The sequence below is a fragment of the Crotalus tigris genome, unplaced genomic scaffold, assembly GCF_016545835.1.
Source record: "Crotalus tigris isolate CLP2741 ecotype Arizona unplaced genomic scaffold, ASM1654583v1 scf7180000024346.1432988, whole genome shotgun sequence".
NCBI classification, from domain to species: domain Eukaryota; kingdom Metazoa; phylum Chordata; class Lepidosauria; order Squamata; family Viperidae; genus Crotalus; species Crotalus tigris.
Window position 1 is genome coordinate 391503 of NW_024100515.1, and position 22814 is coordinate 414316.

At 38.3% G+C, this 22814-nt stretch overlaps 1 protein-coding gene across 1 annotated transcript; it reads right to left on the reverse strand.

The window, feature by feature from the left end:
- Window positions 1-13829: 13829 nt before the first annotated feature.
- Window positions 13830-20793, reverse strand: PIGH (phosphatidylinositol glycan anchor biosynthesis class H). Its single transcript, XM_039326911.1, has 4 exons — window positions 20418-20793; window positions 18731-18940; window positions 17223-17306; window positions 13830-15993 (listed from the first exon to the last, which is right to left on the reverse strand). The coding sequence occupies exons 1-4, from the start codon at window positions 20595-20597 to the stop codon at window positions 15901-15903; spliced, it is 567 nt and encodes a 188-aa protein (XP_039182845.1). The 5' UTR covers window positions 20598-20793; the 3' UTR covers window positions 13830-15900.
- Window positions 20794-22814: the final 2021 nt, after the last annotated feature.

Consider the following 22814-nt stretch of genomic DNA (forward strand, 5'->3'; position numbering starts at 1 on the left):
TCAGAAATATTGAAAAGGAGGGTTTTAGTTTTCTAATATAAATGTCATAAACGTGCTGACTCAATAAGGGGATGAGATGACTTCCCTTGAAAATTTAAAATCATGCAGTATGATTTGACTGTACAAAGATAGGAATATGATCATGTTCCCCCTGCTTTTATATTTTGAATTCCAGATGCAACAACTGGAGCAAATAAAAATTGAGGCAGAATAGAGAGCTGAATATGCAGAGAAACAGACAAGAAAAGGTTTTGCTCTTCAAGGTATATATATTCATTTATTTCTCCTCCATGTTTGCTTTTAGCTACACCCAGGATTAGTGAAGCAGGCTTTATAACTTACAAAGAAATGGGATTTACTTATAGGGATTACATTAGAGGGATAGTCAAAGACTAGCATCTAATTAACTACGTCCTATCAGAAGGAGAGTCCAAGATTACGAGCTTGGGTTCACATCTGAAAGAGAAGAAAGGTAGAAGGAATTAATCTCAGAGTAGCCTTCTGTTACAAAAGAACAGCAAAGTAGTAAACAAAGAGATGACACAGTATTCCTCTTTACACCCTACCCTTGTGATCAAGAGATGCTTAAGATTCAGTGCCATTCAATTTGGATGTCAACAATACTGAACCTCAAAGTACTCCTAATCTATCCTCCAGACAAATACAGCTCTATCCAGAACAGATTATACTCCATTCTCAATCTAAGTAATGCCCAACAATAGCTCTGCCTTATCTGGATTGTGTCTCAATAGTCTATTTCCAATCCATTTTGGTATGGGACACATGTGCTTCTAGACATAGAGAAGAAGTCTTCTCCTGATGTTTAGATTGTCTTATATCAAGCCTGAGAACATGCGATGCTGGTTAAGATGATAGAAGTTTACATTCAAAAACAAATTTGGGGCATCAAATTGGCACTCTAAACTTTGCACCCGAAGAGATGGAATATGTACACATACTGAAAGCAGTCTGTCTCCAATGTTATATCATTTGATAAGTTATTTCTACTGCTATCAGTTCCTAGAAAATTAGGGATCTAAGCAGAAGATAATCTAGCTATTGATATTACATTGAAAAGGCCCCACCTATTTAAAAGGAGATAGAAAAAAGCAATTGGGTTGCAGTGTAGCACAGGACTTACTTTGGGGGGGCAATTTTACCAAAATGGAGGTTGAGAGATTGCTGTTGCCAGGTACCAGTAGCACCACCAACTTCAATATCCAGGAAGAAAAGTGCATTTTTTAAAAGAAATGCTTTAATTAAATTTGACACAGATTTAACGCACAGTGTGGTGTTACCAGCCAATAGGCAGGTATGTTCTGACTCAGCAATAGACAGCGAACATTAAAGAGTTGCCTGCTGAGTTTGAATGCTTACATTTTCTTTACCTGTTTGAGTTTGAAGATGTGGTTTATTCGTTCCCAGCACCCCCCCTGCTGCCTTTGTCTTCAAATGAGGGAACCACCTAGTCATATCCCGCCTTGGTTATTCAGAACCTCCAACATAGAATCAACATTCAAGAATCAGACAAGTGGCAAAATCTTTCATTAGGCTATAATTATTCTCAGCTGAACCAAAAACCCTGCATCTACTGTAGTTCAACTCCCAGAATTCCTGAGCCAGTATAGGAAGTTGAAGTCCACGAGTCATAAAAGAGCCAAGGTTGCCTACCCCTGGGCTAGGATGTCGAGCAGTTTTGCCTTTTGGAGCCAGTGTTGGGAGAGGCTATTTGCTAAAGCAGACATGAATTAAGAGGAGAGAACATGGCTTTCTACATCTTTGGAACAAAACATCTACTGATCCATAACTGATGCCATACAAAAATTCACATCCAATCTGGATTTTGCTTTAGAAGTTTGTAGTTTTAAAGCAGAAAGCCAGACTAGTAGAGGAAACATTCTAAAAAGTCAAGAATATTCTTCCTAAATAACAAATGCCTCAGTTCTTAAGTGGGCTTATGGGAGTCCGCTCTTTCTTCAGTAGGGACAAATTAGACTAATACTGGAAGAAAAAAAATGCCAAGGACCATCACAAAGAGCATCCCAAATGCTCCCCCTTTTTTAACAGCCACAGGAATAATTTGTGATGTCAGAAGATTCCTGTCACCGCTGAATTAAATGCACTCCTTCGACTAATGCAGAACCTCTAGAAAACAATAGAAGATCCTTTAAGGCTTATGAGTTTATGAAAGGAACTCAAACACTCAAAATTCTAAAACACATCCCTGTCATAACAATTACTTTCCCTTCTGAAAAGCTATCAGAATACAATGAACTCTTCCCCTATGCAATGGTGGCTAACAATCCTGACTTACTTTATCAAAAGTCCACTGAATTAAAATAAAATAAATAGCTCATTTCCAATTTTGTATTTGCCATTAAAGAGGAGGGTTTGTCAAAGCAAAGTACATTCAAATTCAAAAAAGAACCCTGTCAGCATGTGATATACAGCTATGCAACAATCTTGCAAAATGTTCAACACTATTGAAGTCTTTTATTGCTGCTACTTTTATGGTATTTGTTTTATATTTCTAACCAAAACAGCTAAGAGCAGAATAAGCTAAAATTGTTCAGGAAAAAACTGAGAATATTAAAGACTAGGTGACAGCTAAATTAAGAGAGGTAATAGCCAAACTTTGCTCCTCCCTTTTAAGTATATACTGTAGTTAGTCTGCAAATATACATAGATGCCTTGCAAGGAAGTCCAGACAGGAAGTACACCCAAAAGTACTAGGTCTAAGTTTATTGTAAGGTTACCTTAACAGAATCTTGCAAGTTCAAAGCACCTCCACCTCCACTTTTACAGTCTTTTCTGAAACATTTACTAAGTCCTTTCTTCTAAGGACTCAGTTGCTACTTGTCAGACAGTTGTCTAGTCCGCAGTTTTTCCTCACAAGGTCATTCCCTCATATTACACTTTGATACAAAATAGACTTGCATTGCCACCTCTTTGACTGTGCAGGCACAGCTACCATCTTGATTTTTTTGATTCCACTCTACAAACACCTGAAGGATGAGAAACCAGGCAAACCAATAGTGTTTCCTTCCTGTTCCCTACAATAAACTATTGTTACTAAAATGCACAATCACAAATATTTCCGCTTATGCCTTCTCTAATCAACTAAACTTCCTACAGGATGTAGCTGAGAAAAACTCCACTGATCCTATCTCCTCCATCTTTTAGTATTAATATTACAATTATTATGAGTTCTTCTCCCAATCTATCCCCCTCTCTATTTATAAGCATTTATGTGATGAAGCTTTCCAGTGACTTATTCTTAGAACTGCCATTGTAAAGTTATTCAAGTTATTTCATGACATAGTTGAAGAAAATACACTGTTCAGTTCTTGTCTTTCTTCTAAGCTTCTACAGCAGCGATTCTCAACCTGTGGGTCGCGACCCCATTTGGGGTCAAACAACCATTTCACGGGCATCGCCAAACAACGCAGTCCACCATTTTTTTCCCCTTTTCCTTAGCTGTGCTACTCCCTTTTATTCTATTGGCTTTTGAAAGCCAATAGAATAGACTCTCTTGAATAGAGTCTAATTCTATTGGCTTTCAAAAGCCAATAGGAATTGTCCAGGCTGTCTCTGTCCTGCTGAGCCCACCAAAAGTCCCATTCTGCAAATGGTGCTGCAAGTTGTCTGCAGCGAAGGCGAGCTGTCTAGAAGTTTCCACCCTTCCCTGCTGAGCAACTACTAAAAATGTAAGTAAAAGAGGGCCAGGGGTGGGAGGTGGCAGGCCGGCGGGCGCAGAGAGGGTTGCTGGTGCGCATGGGGCCGGGCGGGTGCCTTACATCCCTTGGGCTGGGCCAGCTGGTGGCCCAGCCAGTGGTCGTCCTGCGCTGTCGGCTGGCGCAGGGGGCGGCACCATGCATGCGCAGTGCTCCCGGGCAGGGAAAGTCCTCGATTTAAGATCGGTTGGGTAGTCCTTGACTTATGACCGGTTGGGTAGTCCTTGACTTATGACCGGTTGGGGGTCGCGGCATTAAAAAGGTTGAGAACCACTGTTCTACAGGCTATGACTTTGGCCCTGTAAACATGCTAGTCTTCCAACTTAAATAATACTTCAGTGATTGATTAGAGAACTGCTTGGCTACAGAGACAAACAAAACAATTTTCTTAAAACCTCCTTATTAAATGGGAGGTCTAGGCAACTAACTTGTTAAACAACAATACTTGTATTGCTTCACTGCTGGAATTGGAAAAGCATTACTTCAATATGAAGCTGAAAGAGCAAATCAAATCCTTCCAAGAAGCTCTGAAAGGTAAATGAGTGTACTATTATTATTAACAAGGAAATGGGGAAACAAGAAATGTTAATTGTTTGTAATGCCTTCATGATTGTTCTGTGCAGTGGTGTAGGACAAATAAGACTAATTACAGCTACATGGCAGTTTTACTGTCAGCAAACTGTACAATTTCATAATTCAACTAGTATTATTTTTAACAAACTTTCAGAAGCTGGCTGTACAATGTATTTTTGCTTTCATAATGCTAAATTCAGCCTTTTCAGTCAGCTGTAAAAGCTGTTATAGTGTCACAGGCAGAACAACTTACAACTTTCTTTATCCTTTTTCCCCCCCTCTTCCCTTTCCCATCAAACTGATAGGAGCAAAGCTAAATGGAGAAAAATTACTGTCTCCTTTTGGTTAATAAAAGAAGGGGAGATGGCACCTTAAGGAGGAAAGGATATCTTAATTCCAGAACAGGTCATCTGTCCTGATTTAGACCATTTTTTTACCACTTTACAACCCCCAAAACACAGAATTGCCTGTTGAAGATAGGGATGATAAAAGGGATGATAGCTATGCCCACTCAAAGGAGAAACTGAGGCTCAGGGAAAGTCAGGGCAAGTAGATCTGAGCTCCAAAATTAATTTGGAGAATCACCAGCTGTCAGCAAAGTGGAAGACTTTTCTGTATCTCATGAGTGCCCTCTTGTGGTGTCTAGAGTTTTGTGGCCAAGATCTGGTAGCTCTAGAGAAAATATCTGTGCAGGGAATTGGACAAGTCTTTGAATACATTTAAAATAAAATCTAAAAATAAATCTAAATACATTCTAATTACTTATGGCCACTAAATCAGAGTGCATAGGGCTTACTTTAGGAAACTCAGCAACACCCATATTCCCCACTCTGTGACAAAATCTTTTCTTCTCTTTCTCTTTCTCTTTCTCTTGCAAGAGAAATATATTTCTCCTGAAATATCATATTGGAAGGGAAGGAGATTACATTATAATCAATTGGATAGGTATTTTTTACTTTAACAGAGACTCTAAAATTTGCCTTGCTAGCTCCATTAATGGAGGTTAAATGCATATGCAAAGTTTGCAGCATCTGAAGAAGAAAATACTAATACATATATTGTTGATAGCAAGATTTGGTAGAATAGATGTGAAGCTCTCTAAAATATTATTTAAAATACAGTATGTAGATTATCCAGAAGAGCTCAAATAATAGATGGATTATATACCACAATGGCAGCATAACTGTAAAGAAGAATAAAGTGTCTGTATGGAATCATTTAATCAGCTGTACATTTTAGACACCTGTTCAAAATTTGATTACTGCTGAAGTATAATGCATGGCCAGGAATTACCAGTAACAGAGGCAATAGAGGACTTTTGGATCTCTGGACAGTGTCTTGAAAAACTTGGGCCTTGTTAAGACTTGTACTCTTTTCTACACCTTTTGGAAAAGCTAGTTTTTGGGGTAAAAATCAAAAGCCCAGCACAACTGTTGTGTAACAGAGAAAATGCACATTTGCTGATAGATTCTGCCATACAAAAGTACAGTAACTAGAACAAAAGACTCTGCTACAATGGTCTCCTTTCAGATTAGGAATAAATCCGCATGGACTCTTTCCTCAGCATAAGGATAGCTCACAAGTATGTCACAAAGACACAGCCTCGTGCCTCTTTCTGTGTCATCATGTGGCTAATACTTGGTTGAGAAATCATTGGAGCGCCTTAAGGCTGAAGGCTAGACTGGAAAGTCAAACAATTCCAGAAGGAATCAGTGGGAAGCCCCCGCTGAACTGATGCTATGACAACTTCATGGACATATCCCTGTGGTCTCCATCCTGCTTCCAGATGGTTTTGCTTCCAGTCAAATGAAAAGTGAAGGAGCAAGGCAATCTGCTGAGATAAACAAAACTTATCACCATTTGTGTTTCTTCACCAGACTTATTAGTCTTCCTGTTTTTGTTCAGGGATCCAGACAAGTTTCCTTGCCAATGTTTTTTTCTTGTGACATTAATACACTTACGTTGTAAAGGATTGATGTGAACCAGTTCTCTGGAGAAAACCTGCAATAATATATAACGGATGCCAGACATATATGCTATTACATTCCTCACAGAGGTCAAATTTATTTTATAGTATATTTTATTATGTGTTTTGCTATTTGCTTACTTATTATGCAGCCATTTCCTTGTTTGGTTCTAATAAGGTAAAAGTAAAGGTTTTACCTGTCCAAGTTGTGTCTAACTCTAGGGTGCGGTGCTCATCTCCATTTCTTAGCAGAGAGAGCCAGCATTGTCCGAAGACATTTCCATGATCATGTGGTCAACATGACTATACACCAAGGTGCACAGAATGCTTTTACCTTCCCACTGAAGTGGTACCTATTTATCTACTCACATTTGCATGCTTTCATACTGCTAGGTTGTCAGGAGCTGGGGCAAGTAACAGGAGCTCATCCTGTTACACAACGTTTGGGTCTTGCACTGGGGTTTCAGCTTTAATTGTTGAGCCATCATGCCCACTATTTGGTTATAATGGTAATAAGCAAAAGGTAATAACCATAAAATATGGTTTCCGAATAGTAGGGGCAGCTTACCTTTAAATTTTTGTTTTCTAGTATGCCCATTAACTTGTTGATTTTTTTCCTCTAGGCTATTTACACTAGAGCAAAACCAAGGTAGAAGTGGATTACTTCTGTGATTTGAGGAAGATTATGAGAGTTATGGTGGAGGGTTGCTATCTTACACTGCCTCATCATTATTCACCCTCCAGAGTAGAGTCCCATATCTACTTATAGGCACCAGCCAAGAGAAGGTGTGAAGAATGGACTGACTCCAAAGAACCTGGAATGTAAAACAGAGGAGACCCTATTTTTATTGACTAATCCAGAGAAGTAACTAAATGTCAGATCAGTATATCATTAAATTCATTGCTACTATGTCTCTTTTTCCTTAATTTAGGAACAAGTGTTGCTTCTTCCATTGGCTAATAGTAGTCTGGAAGAGTTTCATCAATTAGGCTGACAGAAGAAAATTTTAAATCTCCTCCTTCAACATATTCTGTACTTGGGTGCCAGGACCTATAATTAATTTGATTTTGAGAGAGGGGGGAGGGAGGAAGAGAGAGAAAGAGAGAGGATACACCACCCCCCAAAAATGTTTGGGGGAGGGAAACTGGTAATGAGTATGGCTACTGCAGCAAGATTTTCTCTTTATGTGTTATATTTGCAGTAGCAATATGCAGTAGCAGGAACTGTTTTGGGAGATCCCCAGTGCTACCTTTTCAAAACATCCTTGCTCTAGCCCTGTTGCTACCACTTAGTGATATTGTGGGCACTACCATATAAGGCTGGGGTGCTGTTCTTACCTTGACACCATGCTTTGGTGATCACATACTCTTCTCCCCTTGCGAAGCTGATCTGTTTTTACTTTTTCAGCTCAGTTACAGCCTTTCCCCCCCACACTTTGTCTCTCTCTTGCCATATGCAACTCTGGAGCTTTTCAGGGTTTGAGACTAGACTGTTTTCTCATACATAAGAACCCTAGGCTTACCCTGCTTCCTACTTTCCTGTCATAGATTTCACAGGCAATCTTATTAAGAGCCTGATCTTAATCTTTTTAGTGCAGTGTTTCTCAATCTTGGCAACTTTTAAGATAGGTGGACTTCAACACCCTACTGGGAATTCTGAGTGTTGAAGTCCACATGTCTTAAAATTGCCGAAGTTGAGATACACTGTTCTAATGAGCTTCTAGCAAAACAAACCAAGTACCCACCTTAATTTTCCTTGCTGCACCAAGCTCTAGCCTGAACCCTTGATCCAGCCTCTATTCTCAAAAAAGCCATTATTTTCTCCTCCTGTCCCTCATGGGTTGTACATCATTCAGTGATTATGTTGAAAGTTCCCACAATAATTTTTGAGATTGAGAAACAAATAGCAAAAGTTATAAAAAGCAGAAGTGAGATTTGATACAGTATGTTTATTGCTGAAGCCAGTTGAAGAATTATACCTGGTTGTGTAGACTAAAGTTTACTATTGTATCTGACACCAGTCAAGGATACTTGATTGTACCAGCTTGCAGCAGCATCCAATAGCAGTTGCCCAAATCTGGGCACCCCAATGTGCAGTTAATTGAGAATCTATTGGATGCTGAAAGTGATCCAGGCAAGTAAAATACATCTTTGAGGAATAGTGACAAGACTATTTGTGAGCCAGAGAATGATGCATTATAAAATATTTCTATTATTTTTCTAGTAAATGTTATAGGTTCTGCCTACATACGTCCATCAGTTGTTTCAATATTCTGTGCTAGTTCTGTTTCATTTATTTGTATAATAAAACAGTCTGTGCTACAGCTGAGACTTTTATCAAATTCTACTTCTTTGCATATCCACATTCTATTTCTTGATAATTATAACACACTGCAGAATATTATCTTATTTCAAAAGGTGTCTTCCAATTAACATCCATATGGCAAAGAAATCATATTCCAACTGCATTCTGAAATGGGATCTTCCATGACAGCTACGTGTTGTGTTTTACTAAATAAATAAAGAGGTCCTAAGACTAAAGATATTTGTGAACTTGTACAGATGTCTATATTTTCTAATTGTTTGGCAAGAATTTCAATGTTTATTTGCAAGTTACCTTATCTTGTGCTACTACAGTGTTTCCCAAACTTGACAATTTTAAGGCATGAGGACTTCAACTCCCAGAATTCCACAGCCAGCGTTGCTGGCTGTGGAATTCTGGGAGTTGAAGTCCTCATGCCTTAAAATTGTCAAGTTTGGGAAACACTGTACTAGATAAAGATAGCTTATTGCTTTCTTCCTTCACTAATCTAGATTACCCTTTCTGAAAACACCACATGCTGTGTTATAGCAAGGATGGCCTGCAGACCTGTCCCACCACAGAGTTTTCAGAAGCATTACAAACAGAAGCCAGCAAACTGTCCAAGGAATTAAAGAAACAGTATGATTATTTAAATATAGTATTCAAACATCAGAAGAAGATAGGTGTCAAAGAAGTATCAAGAGTAAATTCAGAACAAAATATGCATGATTGTTATTGTATTTCTCTTTTGTAACCCAGAATAATATTATTTAAAAAATTAAAGATGAGATCTATGTGTGCATGTATGCTGTCTGAAGCAGCTTTCCAAAATCTTCGCTATCTTAATTCATTCAGATTCAACCTCAAAACACATCTTTGCCATGAAGCCTTTGGCACAATTCTCTATTTTCCATACCTTACCTATAACCTTTCACAAACTAGACTTGCTGATTGGGCTGGTGAAAGAGAGAATCTGACAACTGAAGGATATAGTAGAAGGCAGCCTTGTTGAAACTTGATCTAGAATCCAACCCCATGCATGAGCAACTGAAACAACCAAAGTCTGCAGATTTGGCCAGAACAGAAAGATTGTTCAATCAGTTTTCTTATATAATTATTTTTGTTTCTGCTTTCCTCTTGTTCCTTTATTGCTTCCCTTGGGAAGGGCCTCTTTTCTTACCAAGTTTAAAGTACTTTATATCCTGATATTAGTTTTTGTTTGCATCTAACCTTGACTTTCTCAGTTTATGTGCTTCTCCTTGTCCCTCTGCCAGCTGTTTATCAAAGTCATAATGGAAGCTCCCTGTATTGATTACCATGTGACACTAACAGCATTACAGTTCTGCTTTATCCCTAATGAACTGCAGAATGAAATCTATTGCTAGCTAATTAAAAAGACCCACTGAGAGGCCTGGAACCACCCAATGAACATTCCTCTGACTTTCCTGCCCAGCAACACAAAGTAGCCTTTGCATGGTTATGGTTCTGTGTCAAAGTTAAAGGACCTATCAGATGGAAACTTCTTCATATGACACATTATAATACTCTAGTGACAGAGAATAGATTCTGACTGGGCTGGTCCTGTCAAAGTAATGATAGCACAGTCTCACATGGTTAACTTAAAATAATTTGTACAAGTATTTCCTGAACAGGATCTTTAGGAGTGAGAATGTGATCACTTGTCCATTATATCAACAACCGATGGTGTTAAAATGTAACTATATTGAAGAAATTTTGTGATGAGGACTTAGAGACATTACTTATCAATTGCAAACTGTTCTATTGCCCCCCAGAGTTTTCCTCATTTATTCTGGCTGCTACGTATATTCTATCTTACCTTGCATAAACAATACATTACAAACTCTACCTGACCAGATTCTGTGAGCTGAAGAAAGATACCCACTCCTTTCTCACTAGATTTCAACAGTGCTAGCTTAAGCCAAGAGTTGCCAAAATACATTCAGCATGTCAACTATCTTACCAGAGGCAATGTTTTAGACCACTGCTACATATTAAAAGATGCTTATTGATCTTTACCACGAGCAGCTGTGGGACACTCTGATCAGTGTATGATTCACCTTGTACCTGCTTACAGACAAAGGCTTAAAACTATAAAACCAATGATTAAATCAGTGAAATCTTGGACTGAGGCAAAGTTAAAGCTACTGGTTTGCTTTGATTGCACAGATTGGAATGTTTTTTAAACTACCTCTGCAGACTTGGATGAACTCACAGGTATTATGACATCATATGTCAGTTTTTGTGAAGACCTATGTGTGCCAACCAGAAAACTCCAAATACACAGTAACAACAAATCTTGGTTCACAGCTAAACTCAAGCAGCCACGTTGTGTCAAAGAGGAAACCTACAGGAAAGGAGATAGAATCAGGCCAGGAATGTATTAACAAGAGAGATCAGAGGGCAAAAAGAAGCTACTCTGAGAAGCTGACAAATCATCTCTTAACAAATGAACTAGCAAATGGGAAAACCCTTAAAGATATCACTGGCTACAGCAAAACTTTTTCCCATGTTGAACGGAATCGACAACTGGCAGATGACCTGAATGTGTTTTACTGTAGGTTTGAGAGGAAACCACTGCCAACTATTGTCACCCTCTCCATCTCAGATACATCAACAACAACCAAGTCTCCTACATCGGACTCCATCTCTCTGGACCCCCCACCTCTGATGATCACAGAAAAAGATGTGCGCGGTCTATTTCACAGATAAAAACCTGGAAATGCACCAAGCCCAGAGAAGACAATGCTATATGGCTTTGCACACCAAAACAACCAGTCACAAAGGCAATTTCCCCCCCATGTTATCACTCTGTTAAACAACTAAGCCACACAACACTGTCTATACCCTGCAATGTCAAACCACCTAATAGGACTGTATTACTTATTAGCTTTCTCATCTGTCCTATTACCTATTTCCTTAGATCCTTATGAATATAACTTGTTATATCTCATGATTTATGTTGATGGCTTTTATTTAGTATCCTATTATGATTTATGTTGATTGCTTTAGTATACTAGGACTGTTACTGAATCTATGATTTATGATGATTGTATTTTATGATTATGATTATTACCTGTTGCTTGTATGTACACTGAGAGCTTATGCACTGAGACAAATTCTTTGTGTGTGTCCAGTCTGGCCAATAAAGAATTCTATTAGTTCCATGCCCCTCTTAGTTTGCTAAGGTTTCCCAAAAGGCAGCATGTAGGAGGGTCCATGCCGTAGTTTTGGCGTTGTTGATACTATAATCCTTCCTGAAGAAGCTGTTGCAGGATTCAACAGTCCTGGTTAATTTTTGTCCAGTCTCCAACTTCCCTTCCTAGTGAAAATTGTTGAGATAATCAGGATGCAGCTTTAGAGTCCTGGAGGAAACTGATTATTTTGATTTATTTCAGTCAGGTTTCAGACAAAGACAGAACACTTGGATGGTACTGGTCACATTTTTGGATAACGTTTGGCAAAGCAGGGATGGGGGTATAGGTATGTGTGTGCAACAGTTCTTCTTGATCTATCAGCAGGTTTTGATACCTTCTACAATGTTATCATTTTGGAGTTCATGTGAGCCTTAAATGTGAGGGGCATGGTGTTTCTCCTTTTTTCTCCAAATCTAATCAGAAGTTAGTGGGAAATTGAGTTAGAAGCTTAAAATAGAAGCCTTTGGTATATGGGAAGCCACAAAGCTCAATGCTCTTTCCCAAATATAAAACTGCTGGGCTGGGGTATGTCCAGTATGTTGATAACACCCAGTTGTGTATCTGAATCCTGACTTAACCAAGTGATGCTGCGAGATAGTCACCAAGCACCCTACATGCGATTGTGGAGATGTTGGAAGTTAAAGGACAGCTGGAACTTCAAGAATTGATCATAATTACCACTCGTTCAGCACTGTTCTAACTTTGAACCAAATGTGTGATTATTAACCAAGGACTACCTGTATTTGGCAGCCCACATCTGGAGATTATATGTTTTTAATCCTAAATAGGATTATACTTCTTGGAGCTGCTGCATTACTGGGAAGTCTTTGTGGACACATAATTCCTGCTGAGCAGGTGGCAACTGTAGCCAAGGCGGCCTTTGCACAGATTTATCTTGCAGACCAATTTTAACTTTTCTGAAACAGAGGATACTTTGGGCAGTCATGCTTTGGTCATCTCATATACAGATTATTCAATAACGTGTTGCATATGGGACTGTCATTGAAGACTATTTGGAAGCTACAGGCAGTCCAAAATGTAGCAACCCAGGCAGTTATGGACAAGCCTTGGTTTGTCACATAACCCGATTTGGGAACAGCACTATCAATAGGCTTCTGGGTGACACTGAGACTGGTTATTTGAGGTCTATCTATCAACCATGGCATATGCCTATCTTGTTTGATCCGAGAGTCAATAGATAAAATAGTATAATCTTATGGGGTCCAGGAACTATGCCCTCCATGTCACCATTCCCGCCCTTTGGAAGATCATTTCCTCTGAGGTCTGTATTTCCCTGTCCTGGCCTTATTTACGAAAAGCTCTTATGGCCTGATTTTTTTTTCCTCCCAGACCTTGGGCTAATTTTGAGTCCTTCTTGGAAATATTTTTTTTTCTTTTGTTGTAATTGTCTTTTGTTAATTTGTTGGTTTTAATCTCTTTTTAATTGTACACACTGCCTAAAGTGGTTTTGAATCCCCAATGGAGCTAACATATTTTATTCAAAATACAATAAAGTAAATAAAAAAAATTGAGAGAACCACTACGTTCAAGCAAAAGAACGAAAGCTAAGCCTGCAATGCAGTGTATGTGACAGTATGTGGTACTTACTTCAAGTAAATAAGCAGGACGTCTAGTTGCATGGGAGATATCTTGACAGTTTTATATCCATTTAAGCTATGTGCAAAGGATGTACATATGAATCAATTACACACCTTGTGGTCCAAAGTCAGGAACTGAAACAATAGGTCAAGGCCATGAGAAGCTAAATATTTGGAGAAGGACCATAAGAATCCAAGACTAGTGATAAGAGCAGCTGAGCAACAAGTTAGATAGGTTTGTGGAATGTTTTCTTTTGTAAGTTTTAAGGAAAGCAGGGTTAGAATATGTAAAAGCTGCTTAAATCATAGCTCAAGTATTGTAATGTAGGCTTGTGTATTGCTCAGATTTTTGAGTATGTGCATGTATATATGTGTGTATGTATGTGTATATACACACAGGCACACAAACACACACACAAGCCACTTTCAAATTCCCACTGATGTATTTTAATGCACATGACAAAATAAAATTTGACTTTCATAAAATACTTTGGGGATTTAGCAACATTATGAACAAATCTAGATATATTGTGCAAGACAGAGCAAGACATTCACCAACCAGATAATCCCTTGGCTTGCACCATATAATTGTATTTTCTTTTTGGTCACAAGTACATTATTGATAATATGGTAATCAGTTTAATTAATTTTCATTTGCCCACTATTGGGACTGATCACTTCTAAATAAAATAATTTGAGTTTTTAGTCATTTGGTACTGAGATTAGCTTTCTACAAAAAAAATGTAGTGATAGTTATTTTCTGGCATCCTATTCTAGATAAGAGGACGGTTAATAAATAAATATATTTAAAATGATCTCTTTTTCTTTTGCCTTCCTTACCAGTTAATATTAATTTCAACCAACTAACTCTTGCATCAGAAACTAATATTTGGAATATCAGATATCAATTTCCTGTCAAATAAAAGTACCTTTTATTATAATAGTTCTGTTAAAAGTTGCAGCTAAATTTGCTTAATCTGGTAAACGTATTCATGATCTTTGAGCATTCCCCATGGTCTTTTATGAGTGAAAGCACAGGAACTTGAAAAAACTCTGTCCACAAAGGAACAAGGATATTACATGTGTGGTTTAACACGCATATACAAAAGTATGCCTTGGTATGCATCTTCAGTAAAAAGCAATACATCAGTTTAAAATAAGAAATATTATTCTATTAACACGATATGGTACAATTTATTTTTATATCGGATTGAAAGTTCCTCAGTTCCAGTTGTGTTTGTCATCACTGTAAACTCATTTAAAATCCCCCCTTCATAAATAGGAAACAGAGACTCCAATATGGAGTATGTTAGCTGGATCTCTTTTCTGGTTCATGCAGGTTCTCATGTAAATAAATTATTATATATTTATAGTTTGTTTTTTTAAAAGCAGGGGTGTCAAACTGCCAGCCCGTGGGCCGGATGCATCACGTGGAAGCCGCGCCCACCCCATTGCCGGCAATAGCAAAACTGGCCCAATATATTGCGCGACCTCATGTGACGTCACAAGTTTGATATGCCTGTTTTAAAGTATAGCAACTTTAACAGATTTTTTTGTATTTCAATATAGCGAAGTGTTATACTGACCACGTCACCTAGCCGCGCCCACCTGGACATTAGAAATAACTGATGAAAAATTACTGTTTTACAATTATGCTGATGTCCAGTACATAAAACTGTATTCGGTATTAAGATGGAGGTGATCTTCATAAGATTCTTTATTAAGATGGAGGTGGTGTTAATAAATTAGATTTTCAGTACAATAAAAATATTTTCTTTCACTGTATTTTTTTAATAGGAGTTCTGTTTCTCAGCTTATGGTGTAAAAATGCACTTCAGGTCTGGGCAGATGGAGCTATTGTTCAAGAAGCAGGTATCTAATGTTCCAGGGGGCTTTTTCTAAAAACAAAGGGCATCCTCATGTCACTTAGGAAAAATTACTTTGCTTCTGAATTCCATAAATACAAATGAAATGATCTTACCTAGCAACCAGAAACTATATCTACAATTATCATAATCCACTAATACTAATATATAGTTAATGAACAAAATTAAGTCTGTAAAAGGAATACTATTGGACATAGCATATAACTCAACATTATCAGAAAATAGATTCCAATCTTCCATGAAATTTTATTTAGGAAGAGAAAAAACCTTATTTTCATCTTATTTCTGCTGAATCTTCCTTGTAGATTTCCAGTCACTTAGACAGGGTTAATTTTTGACAGAAAAAAAAAATATCATTGAGTTTCTTACATCATGAGGTTGACTGAAGAAAATGTGGAACCTGGATTAGTAATTTTGTTCTGTAACATTTCTTCACAGCTGCACGTTCAAACCTTTGTCAAAAAGGCACTAGCAGTTTTTAGTTCCTTGGTGGATTTGAATCTACTCTTACCTAGTTGTCAACATAACCAGATAGATTAACATGGTTGCTTTGGATAAGCTTCACCTAATAACTTGGAACAAAATTGTATTATTGTGGTTATTCTGTCTTGATAAAAAGTTTCACATTAAAAGCTGGTATCAAGATTTTTTCCTCTCTCCAAGATTTCTTGACAACTTTTGTATATGTCTACAAGGCAGTCCAAACGTGGCATGGAGCTCTATAAATAAAAAGGATATTTTATGTGAATTTGCAGCTGAAATCATGTAAAAAATTGATACAGAACAACTGTAAATTGTTGAATTTTACAGGACAACCACAACAACCAACTGAACACAATTATAAACTTTCCCAAATTGGGAATTCCTTAATAAATCAATCTTCCTTGATTAATTCCTTCCTAAAGTTCCAATTGCACAACTCAGTTTTAATTCTCTGTATGAAATTGATTTCCCAGTCTAGCCTACAGCTCCAGGATTCCATGGCAATGGCTCCTACTTCATGTTTAATTCCAATGTTTTTTACTGAACAGTGTATAAATTCATTGGATTTACTTCATATATATCTATCATTATAGTTTTTGTTCCCAACTGTAAATTTCTGATCCCAAGAGAAGTCTACCTGTAGTTAGAGTGGGAAGAAATATATAGAGGGAAAAATTAATTTTTTATGAAGTCATTAGATCCAACTACATTATTCTTATTCAGCCTATAATTCCATCTTTATTAATATAAGAAATATTATAAAATATTACTAAAGAATAGATAATATATATTTACTGTTATTGAGTTATGTAACAATAAAAAATAATGTATCAATTATTTTTAATCTACTCAATAAGTTTCTTCCCTGGGCTCTCTAGCTATTTTTGACTTCTGAAAGATCTTTTAACAGAATAAAGTCCATTTGGAAACTCTCTTTATGGAAAGCAATATCTAGAAGTTTCACAGAAAAACAGGTTAATTTAGTATAGTACGTGATTATAGAAGTGTTAATAGGCTCAGTGAGGTGGTAAATTGTATTCTTTAGGGTTGACATAACTGAGAAAAACAAGAACTTAAATGCATCAAAGGGTGACAAGGGTTACTACTCCACCTACCAGTGCAAAATTAACTATCTAAAAAGTTCAGCAGTCAGTCCATGCTCAGCTAAGCACATCACTGTTATATTTAAAGGCATAGTTATTGCAAGTCAGTAAGTTTCAAACAAGCACATATTCTTTAACATGGGATTGAGAAAAAGATCACGTAAAAATGCTGTCCTCTAACTTAAAGATATTTTTTAATATTTTTAAATTTTCTATGTATTTTCCAGAGAAGAAATACTGAAAACAAACAAATGGCTTCCAAGAGGCATTTCAGAAAAAAAAAACCCATATGATTTCAGCAAAAAAAAAAATGATATCAAGCAACAAAAATCAACATCCTCAGCAATATACTTTATACTCACCTGAAATAGTGGCACTACTTCAGAAACAGCATGAGGTTCAATTGGATCTTGGAGAAGGATGCACAAGTAGTAAATAACTTTTTGCTAAAAGTAATGTATAAATAGGATAGTAAAAAAACATCCCAGTTATAAAAGTCTGTTCTTAAAACATTGTGGCTTTGCATGATACTAGGTCTCTGTATATTGCATTCCCACTCAATTTCTGATTGTTGAAACAGTTCCAAAGGTATGGTAGCTTTTAAACAGGAAGCAACTTGCAATCAGTTATTTTTAAGAAGAAAGTAAACAAGTCTATTGCCTATACTGCATATCTGCCAATTATATCGAGAATTTAACTTGTTCTCAAGTCTGGGCTATTTCTGGGACCATCCCAATCCTGGAGCGGCCTTCAGAGTTCTATTTCAAAATTAATAAGCGATGAAATAGTATTTTATGATGTAGAACAAGTACTTGCACAGCTCTTTTTCCTCAGATTCTTCTCTCTAGGACAGGGGTAGGCAACCCAAAACACTCAAAGAGCCACTTGGACCAGTTTCCCACCAAAAACAAAACACTGGGAGCCGCAAAACCCTTTTGACATCTAAAATGAAGATAACACTGCATATATCCTTTTTTACCTTTAATATATATATATATATATATATATATATATATATATATATATATATATATATATATGGTAAAAAAGGATATATGCAGTGTTATCTTCATTTTAGATGTCAAAAGGGTCTCTCTCTGTCTCTCCCTCCCTCCCTCCTTCTCTCTCTTTCTGCCCTTGGTCTGCCAGTCCTCTTCCCCCACTTTCTTTCTTTCTCTCTCTCTCTCTCTCTCTCTCTCTCCCTCTCTCTCTTTTTCTCTTTCTTTCCTTTCTCTCTCTTTATCTCTTTCCATTCCCTCTTTCCTCTCTCTCTCTTTCCTCTCCCCCCTCTCTTTCTCTCTCTTTCTCTCTCCTCTCTCTTTCTCTTTCTTTCTCTCTTTCTCTCCCTCTCCCTCTCCTCCCCTCTCTCCCTCTTTCCAATCTTCTGCTCACCTGGCAAGCTGGCTTCAAGCTGTTCTCCAACAAGCTCAGGGGTAGGCAACCTCGGCTCTTTTGTGACTCATGGAATTCAACTCCCAGAATTCCTGAGTCAGCATAGCTGGGCTAGCTAGCTCTCTCCTGCCCTTCCTGTTTCCTGCTTCCTGCAGAGACGCAGCAAAGGGAGGAGCTCAGCCCAATAAGCTTTTCAGCTCCTCGGAGAACACTACCGTGAGTCCGCTCTCTTTTTTTTACAGAGAGAGAGAGAGAGAGAGAGAGAGAGAGAGAGCGCAAGTGCCTCTCTCTGTCTCTCTCTGTCTCTCTGCAAATGGCAGATGAGGCTGGGAGCCGCAGGGGAAGGCTCAAAGAGCCACATGCGGCTCCGGAGCTGCAGGTTGCTGACCTGTGCTCTAGGAACATGAAATGTTCAAGTATTTTTTTCTTTCTGAGAGAAATACAATTTCTTAGCAGTATAGGAAAAGAGTCTCCTTACCATATAAATGGCTTCATTGATGACCACATCTTTGACCTGGTTCATCTCTATAAAGGTTGTGCTCTCTTTCCCTGATGCATAGGATGAGGTCATCTGTATTCCAAGCGAGTCAATTATCAGCAGAGACTCCTGGTCAATTTTCACAAAATGCAGGTATACAAGTAGGCCAATCAATGTGATAAATATAGAAGCAGAGAGCACCATACTGTTCTGTAATGGAAAACAAGTTCTCAAATGGACAAAAGTCACTTTGTATTCTATATAATTATATACTATACTGTAATACTATAAAACACTTTCAAAGGAAGAGCTGCTCATTACCATTAAAATTTATATGAGCGGCTCATGCACTATATTAAAGAGTACAAAATGAAATTATGCAGACACAATCAATAGTTCCATATGCAAAGTTGTACATCTGTTGTATATTTGTGTTTCATAAAACAGATATTACTTGTTCTTATACTAGAGGTAAAAATGGAACATCAAATTGTAAAAATATAAATTTCTGGCAAAATAAGAACATCTTTATTTTTAAAACAAGAGTAGAGTTGAAGACATGACACTGATAATTACATATAATGGAGATAAAAGGTCACAAACATCTTTGAATTGTTTTTATTTACAATAGTTGTTTTTCCTGGTAGGTTCCTAATATATCCAAAATCATCTGCATCTTCATTTAGAAAGAGAACCATATTAATTTTACAAGACATGATGGATTTTACACTGAACTGCAGGTCTAGTTAAGTAACTGTAGATAAATCATAAGTTATTTGAATTAATGTTTAAAGACCCTCTTGGGAAAAAGATGGATCATGAACTATTTATCTCCTTGAAGATAAAGCCATTTGCACATAAAGAGATTGTACATTTGCACATAAAGAGATTGTTGATGTAGGTGAGATGGGCGTAAGGTGATGGGGCATCAGAAGAAATGTTTTGAAATGCAAGAAGATAAATGTAGAAAAGAGTTATGTTCTTTCCTCACTTTGGGGATGTTAAGTTCAACCTTTGCTCAACTCTCAGAGCCACTAGACTTCTCCCTATATCATGTGCAACCAGGATAGGAATGTTGATTGTGGATGGTGAAAGATGTATTCTAGTGATTCTGAAGAGCATAGGGAGAAAGCCCCAATTTTCTTGCTGCCAAAAAACAAATGGCCTTGAAAAATCAGGGGCCAAGGACCAAGGCGGATGGCGGTGGAGGAGGGACATGCCAGCAATGGCCTCATGTCCCATTGCTAAACTGGAGGGAAACTGGGTGGTGGTTGCTACCAGGGTGGACTAGAATGGGTTGAAGACAATGTCATGCATTAATATCCTGACAAAGGGTTAGGAAGGCCACCTGCATAAGGTGGCAGTGCCCTGGTGATAAATGCAGCACACCAGCTCGACCATAACACCTACTTAATTCATTAGTCAGTTTTTGTCTACCTTGAGAACTTTAACAAGTGTGGCTCAATGCAGGCTGCGGAATTCTGGGAGTTGAAGGCCACGGGTTTTAAAGAGAAACATTAAGAACCCAGCAGGTTCGAGCAATTTGAAAGGGTCCGGGATGGAGGGTTGGGGCGTAATGCTGCCTGCCCGCTGAATTCTTCGGAGGGGGGAGCTCCCTCGTAATGGCGGGACATTAACTGCCCCTCACTCCCCGAGCCTGAGCGAATTTCGGGCTTTAGGACGGTACCTGGCTGACGATGAAGAGCCCATAAGCCACGAGCCACACGCAGCACGTGACGGCAGTCAGAGAGCCCAGCTGCAGCCGCGGGCAGCGCACCTGAAGCTCCCGACAGGAGGCGCTGTGGTGGAGGGGCCGCAGCTTGATGCGAGCCCCAGAGATCGATAGGTATTCCTGCTCTTCCGCCATGTCCGAGCCGGTGAGCGATGCGCTGGCGGTTCGCAGATGGGCAGAGCGGCTCTTCTTTTTCTATGCCCTCTCTAGGCGGCTGTCGCTCGATGGTAGGAAGGCTCCGCCTCTCCCGGCTAGGAGCTGTCTATTGTGCTGGAAAGGTTGGCGAGCCGGTCCCTTGAATGCTTCGGCCGCCGGTTTATACAACCGGGACAGGAGCGTAGGAAGCGACAGCCCCCCCCCCCCTCTCCCCAAGTTCTGCGATGCATCAGATCCTCCTGGTCTTCTCTTCCTCGGGCACCGATGTGTTGCTCTTGGCTCAGTCCCGGGAAATCGAGATGATCGGACTTGGATGAATTTTCTTTTAAATCTCGATTGGTCCCGTGTCTTATGTATTGCATAGACTCACAAAACAGAACCTTGTAAAAATTATTCACGCACAATGACGTTGGAGAAATTGCTGTTTTTTTAATTTGGGGATAACAATGAGGGAAAATTACAAAAATGAAAAAACTCCTCTTGATCCCAAGAATAGTATTATTTATTTAAAAGAAGTGGGAGACCCAGCATCATGGCATTCCTGGAAAAAAAAATTGATAAAATTTTATATGTATAGTTTCATCTCACAGTATACTTTTTTTTTTAAAAAGGGATTTGCTTACAACTGATATTTTATTCACATGACAGGCTCCTTAATACTTTATATTCATAATTACAATGCTTACTGGATTAATTGTACAGTTGCAGTGTATTTTAATAAATGTGTCACATCACACATATTTATTTTATACCTGTTTTATTTTTCAAAAGCAGAATGGCACCAAATAATAACTTATAGCAAATCATAAATACATTCATAAACTCTGAAGCAGGTGCAAAAAGCAGGTGAAAACAATAAAACTCAGTACAATTTTAAAAGATTAATCTTTTTAACTGATGTGGGAACTAAATCATTTGGAACTATGCATTAGCAAATATGACTGCAAAACAGTCCTGTGTTTTTCCACGATCTGGACAGTAACTTTCCATGAAATGTAGAATCCCCTCAGAATTTGTTGTGGAAACTCCTCAGAACTTGTTCTGTTGTAACTCAGACAAGATAGCTTCATGCAGTAACAGCCTAATCCTATTTTTCCCATGCCAACTTTGATTCAACATGGCTTTGGGCTAGCTGGAAATTCTGAAAGTCTTCATTTTAGTAATGTTCTAATTGGAAGAGGTTTGTTTAACCTATAAGGATCTACAAAACAAGACTTCAACAAGCTCACATATTTTGACTAAATTCAGCATTCTGAACTCAGGGCTTAATTATATCTTATATAGATAATTAATTGCACCTCTGATTCACAGTACAATAGCCTCTTTTAAGTGAAGAACCTCAGGAGGACTAATCTCATGTTAAACAGTGTGGAAGGAAGAAAGTAAGCCCATTGTCTTATACACATGTTCCTAGTTGTGAGTAAGGTCCAATGAGCACAATAAGATTTATCTTTAAATAGAATTTTATAGCATGGTGTTCATTCTGCTAACAACTCTTTGAGAATTATTGGTATGCTGGAAGCTGGCAGTTCCAGGCTGCATCCCATGATTCAAAGAATCCTAAATTTTAGCATGTTAGAGCAGAGGTCTTCAAACTTGGCCCTTTTATGACTTGTGGACTTCAACTCTCAGAATTCCTCAGCCAGTGCGGCTGGCTGAGGAATTTGGGGAGTTGAAGTCCACAAGTCATAAAAGGGTCAAGTGTGAAGACCCCTGTGTTAGAGAATGGCAAGACCAGATTTTATTCAGCCTATGCCTACCAAAATGGAGCTCTTCACCAGCACCAGCATAATCTGATCTATATCAGTAACTTCATCCTTACTTTTCTTAGAAAAGCAACTGTGAAGCATCTTTCTGAAAAGTTGGCAATAGTTTTAGATTGCAAAACATTAAAACAGACAGGTCGACTCTGGTCAGCTATCAGTTATTTCCAGAAATGGCAGTAGACAAAGGAAATACATGTGAGGTGGAACCAGCTGACAGCTGACTATGAAAATGGTGTATGTCCAACAATCCACTCTTGGAGGTCTTGGACTGCAAATGTGGCAAAGGGAACTCATATGAAGGAATACTTGAGGAGGTTTTTGCACAAAGTCAGTCAACATGTTGGGCAAGGCCAAGACCTGAGAAAGAGGGATCATCCTTAAAATGAGCTTTTATTATTTCCTGTAGAAGCTGAAATAACCTCAGTCAGCG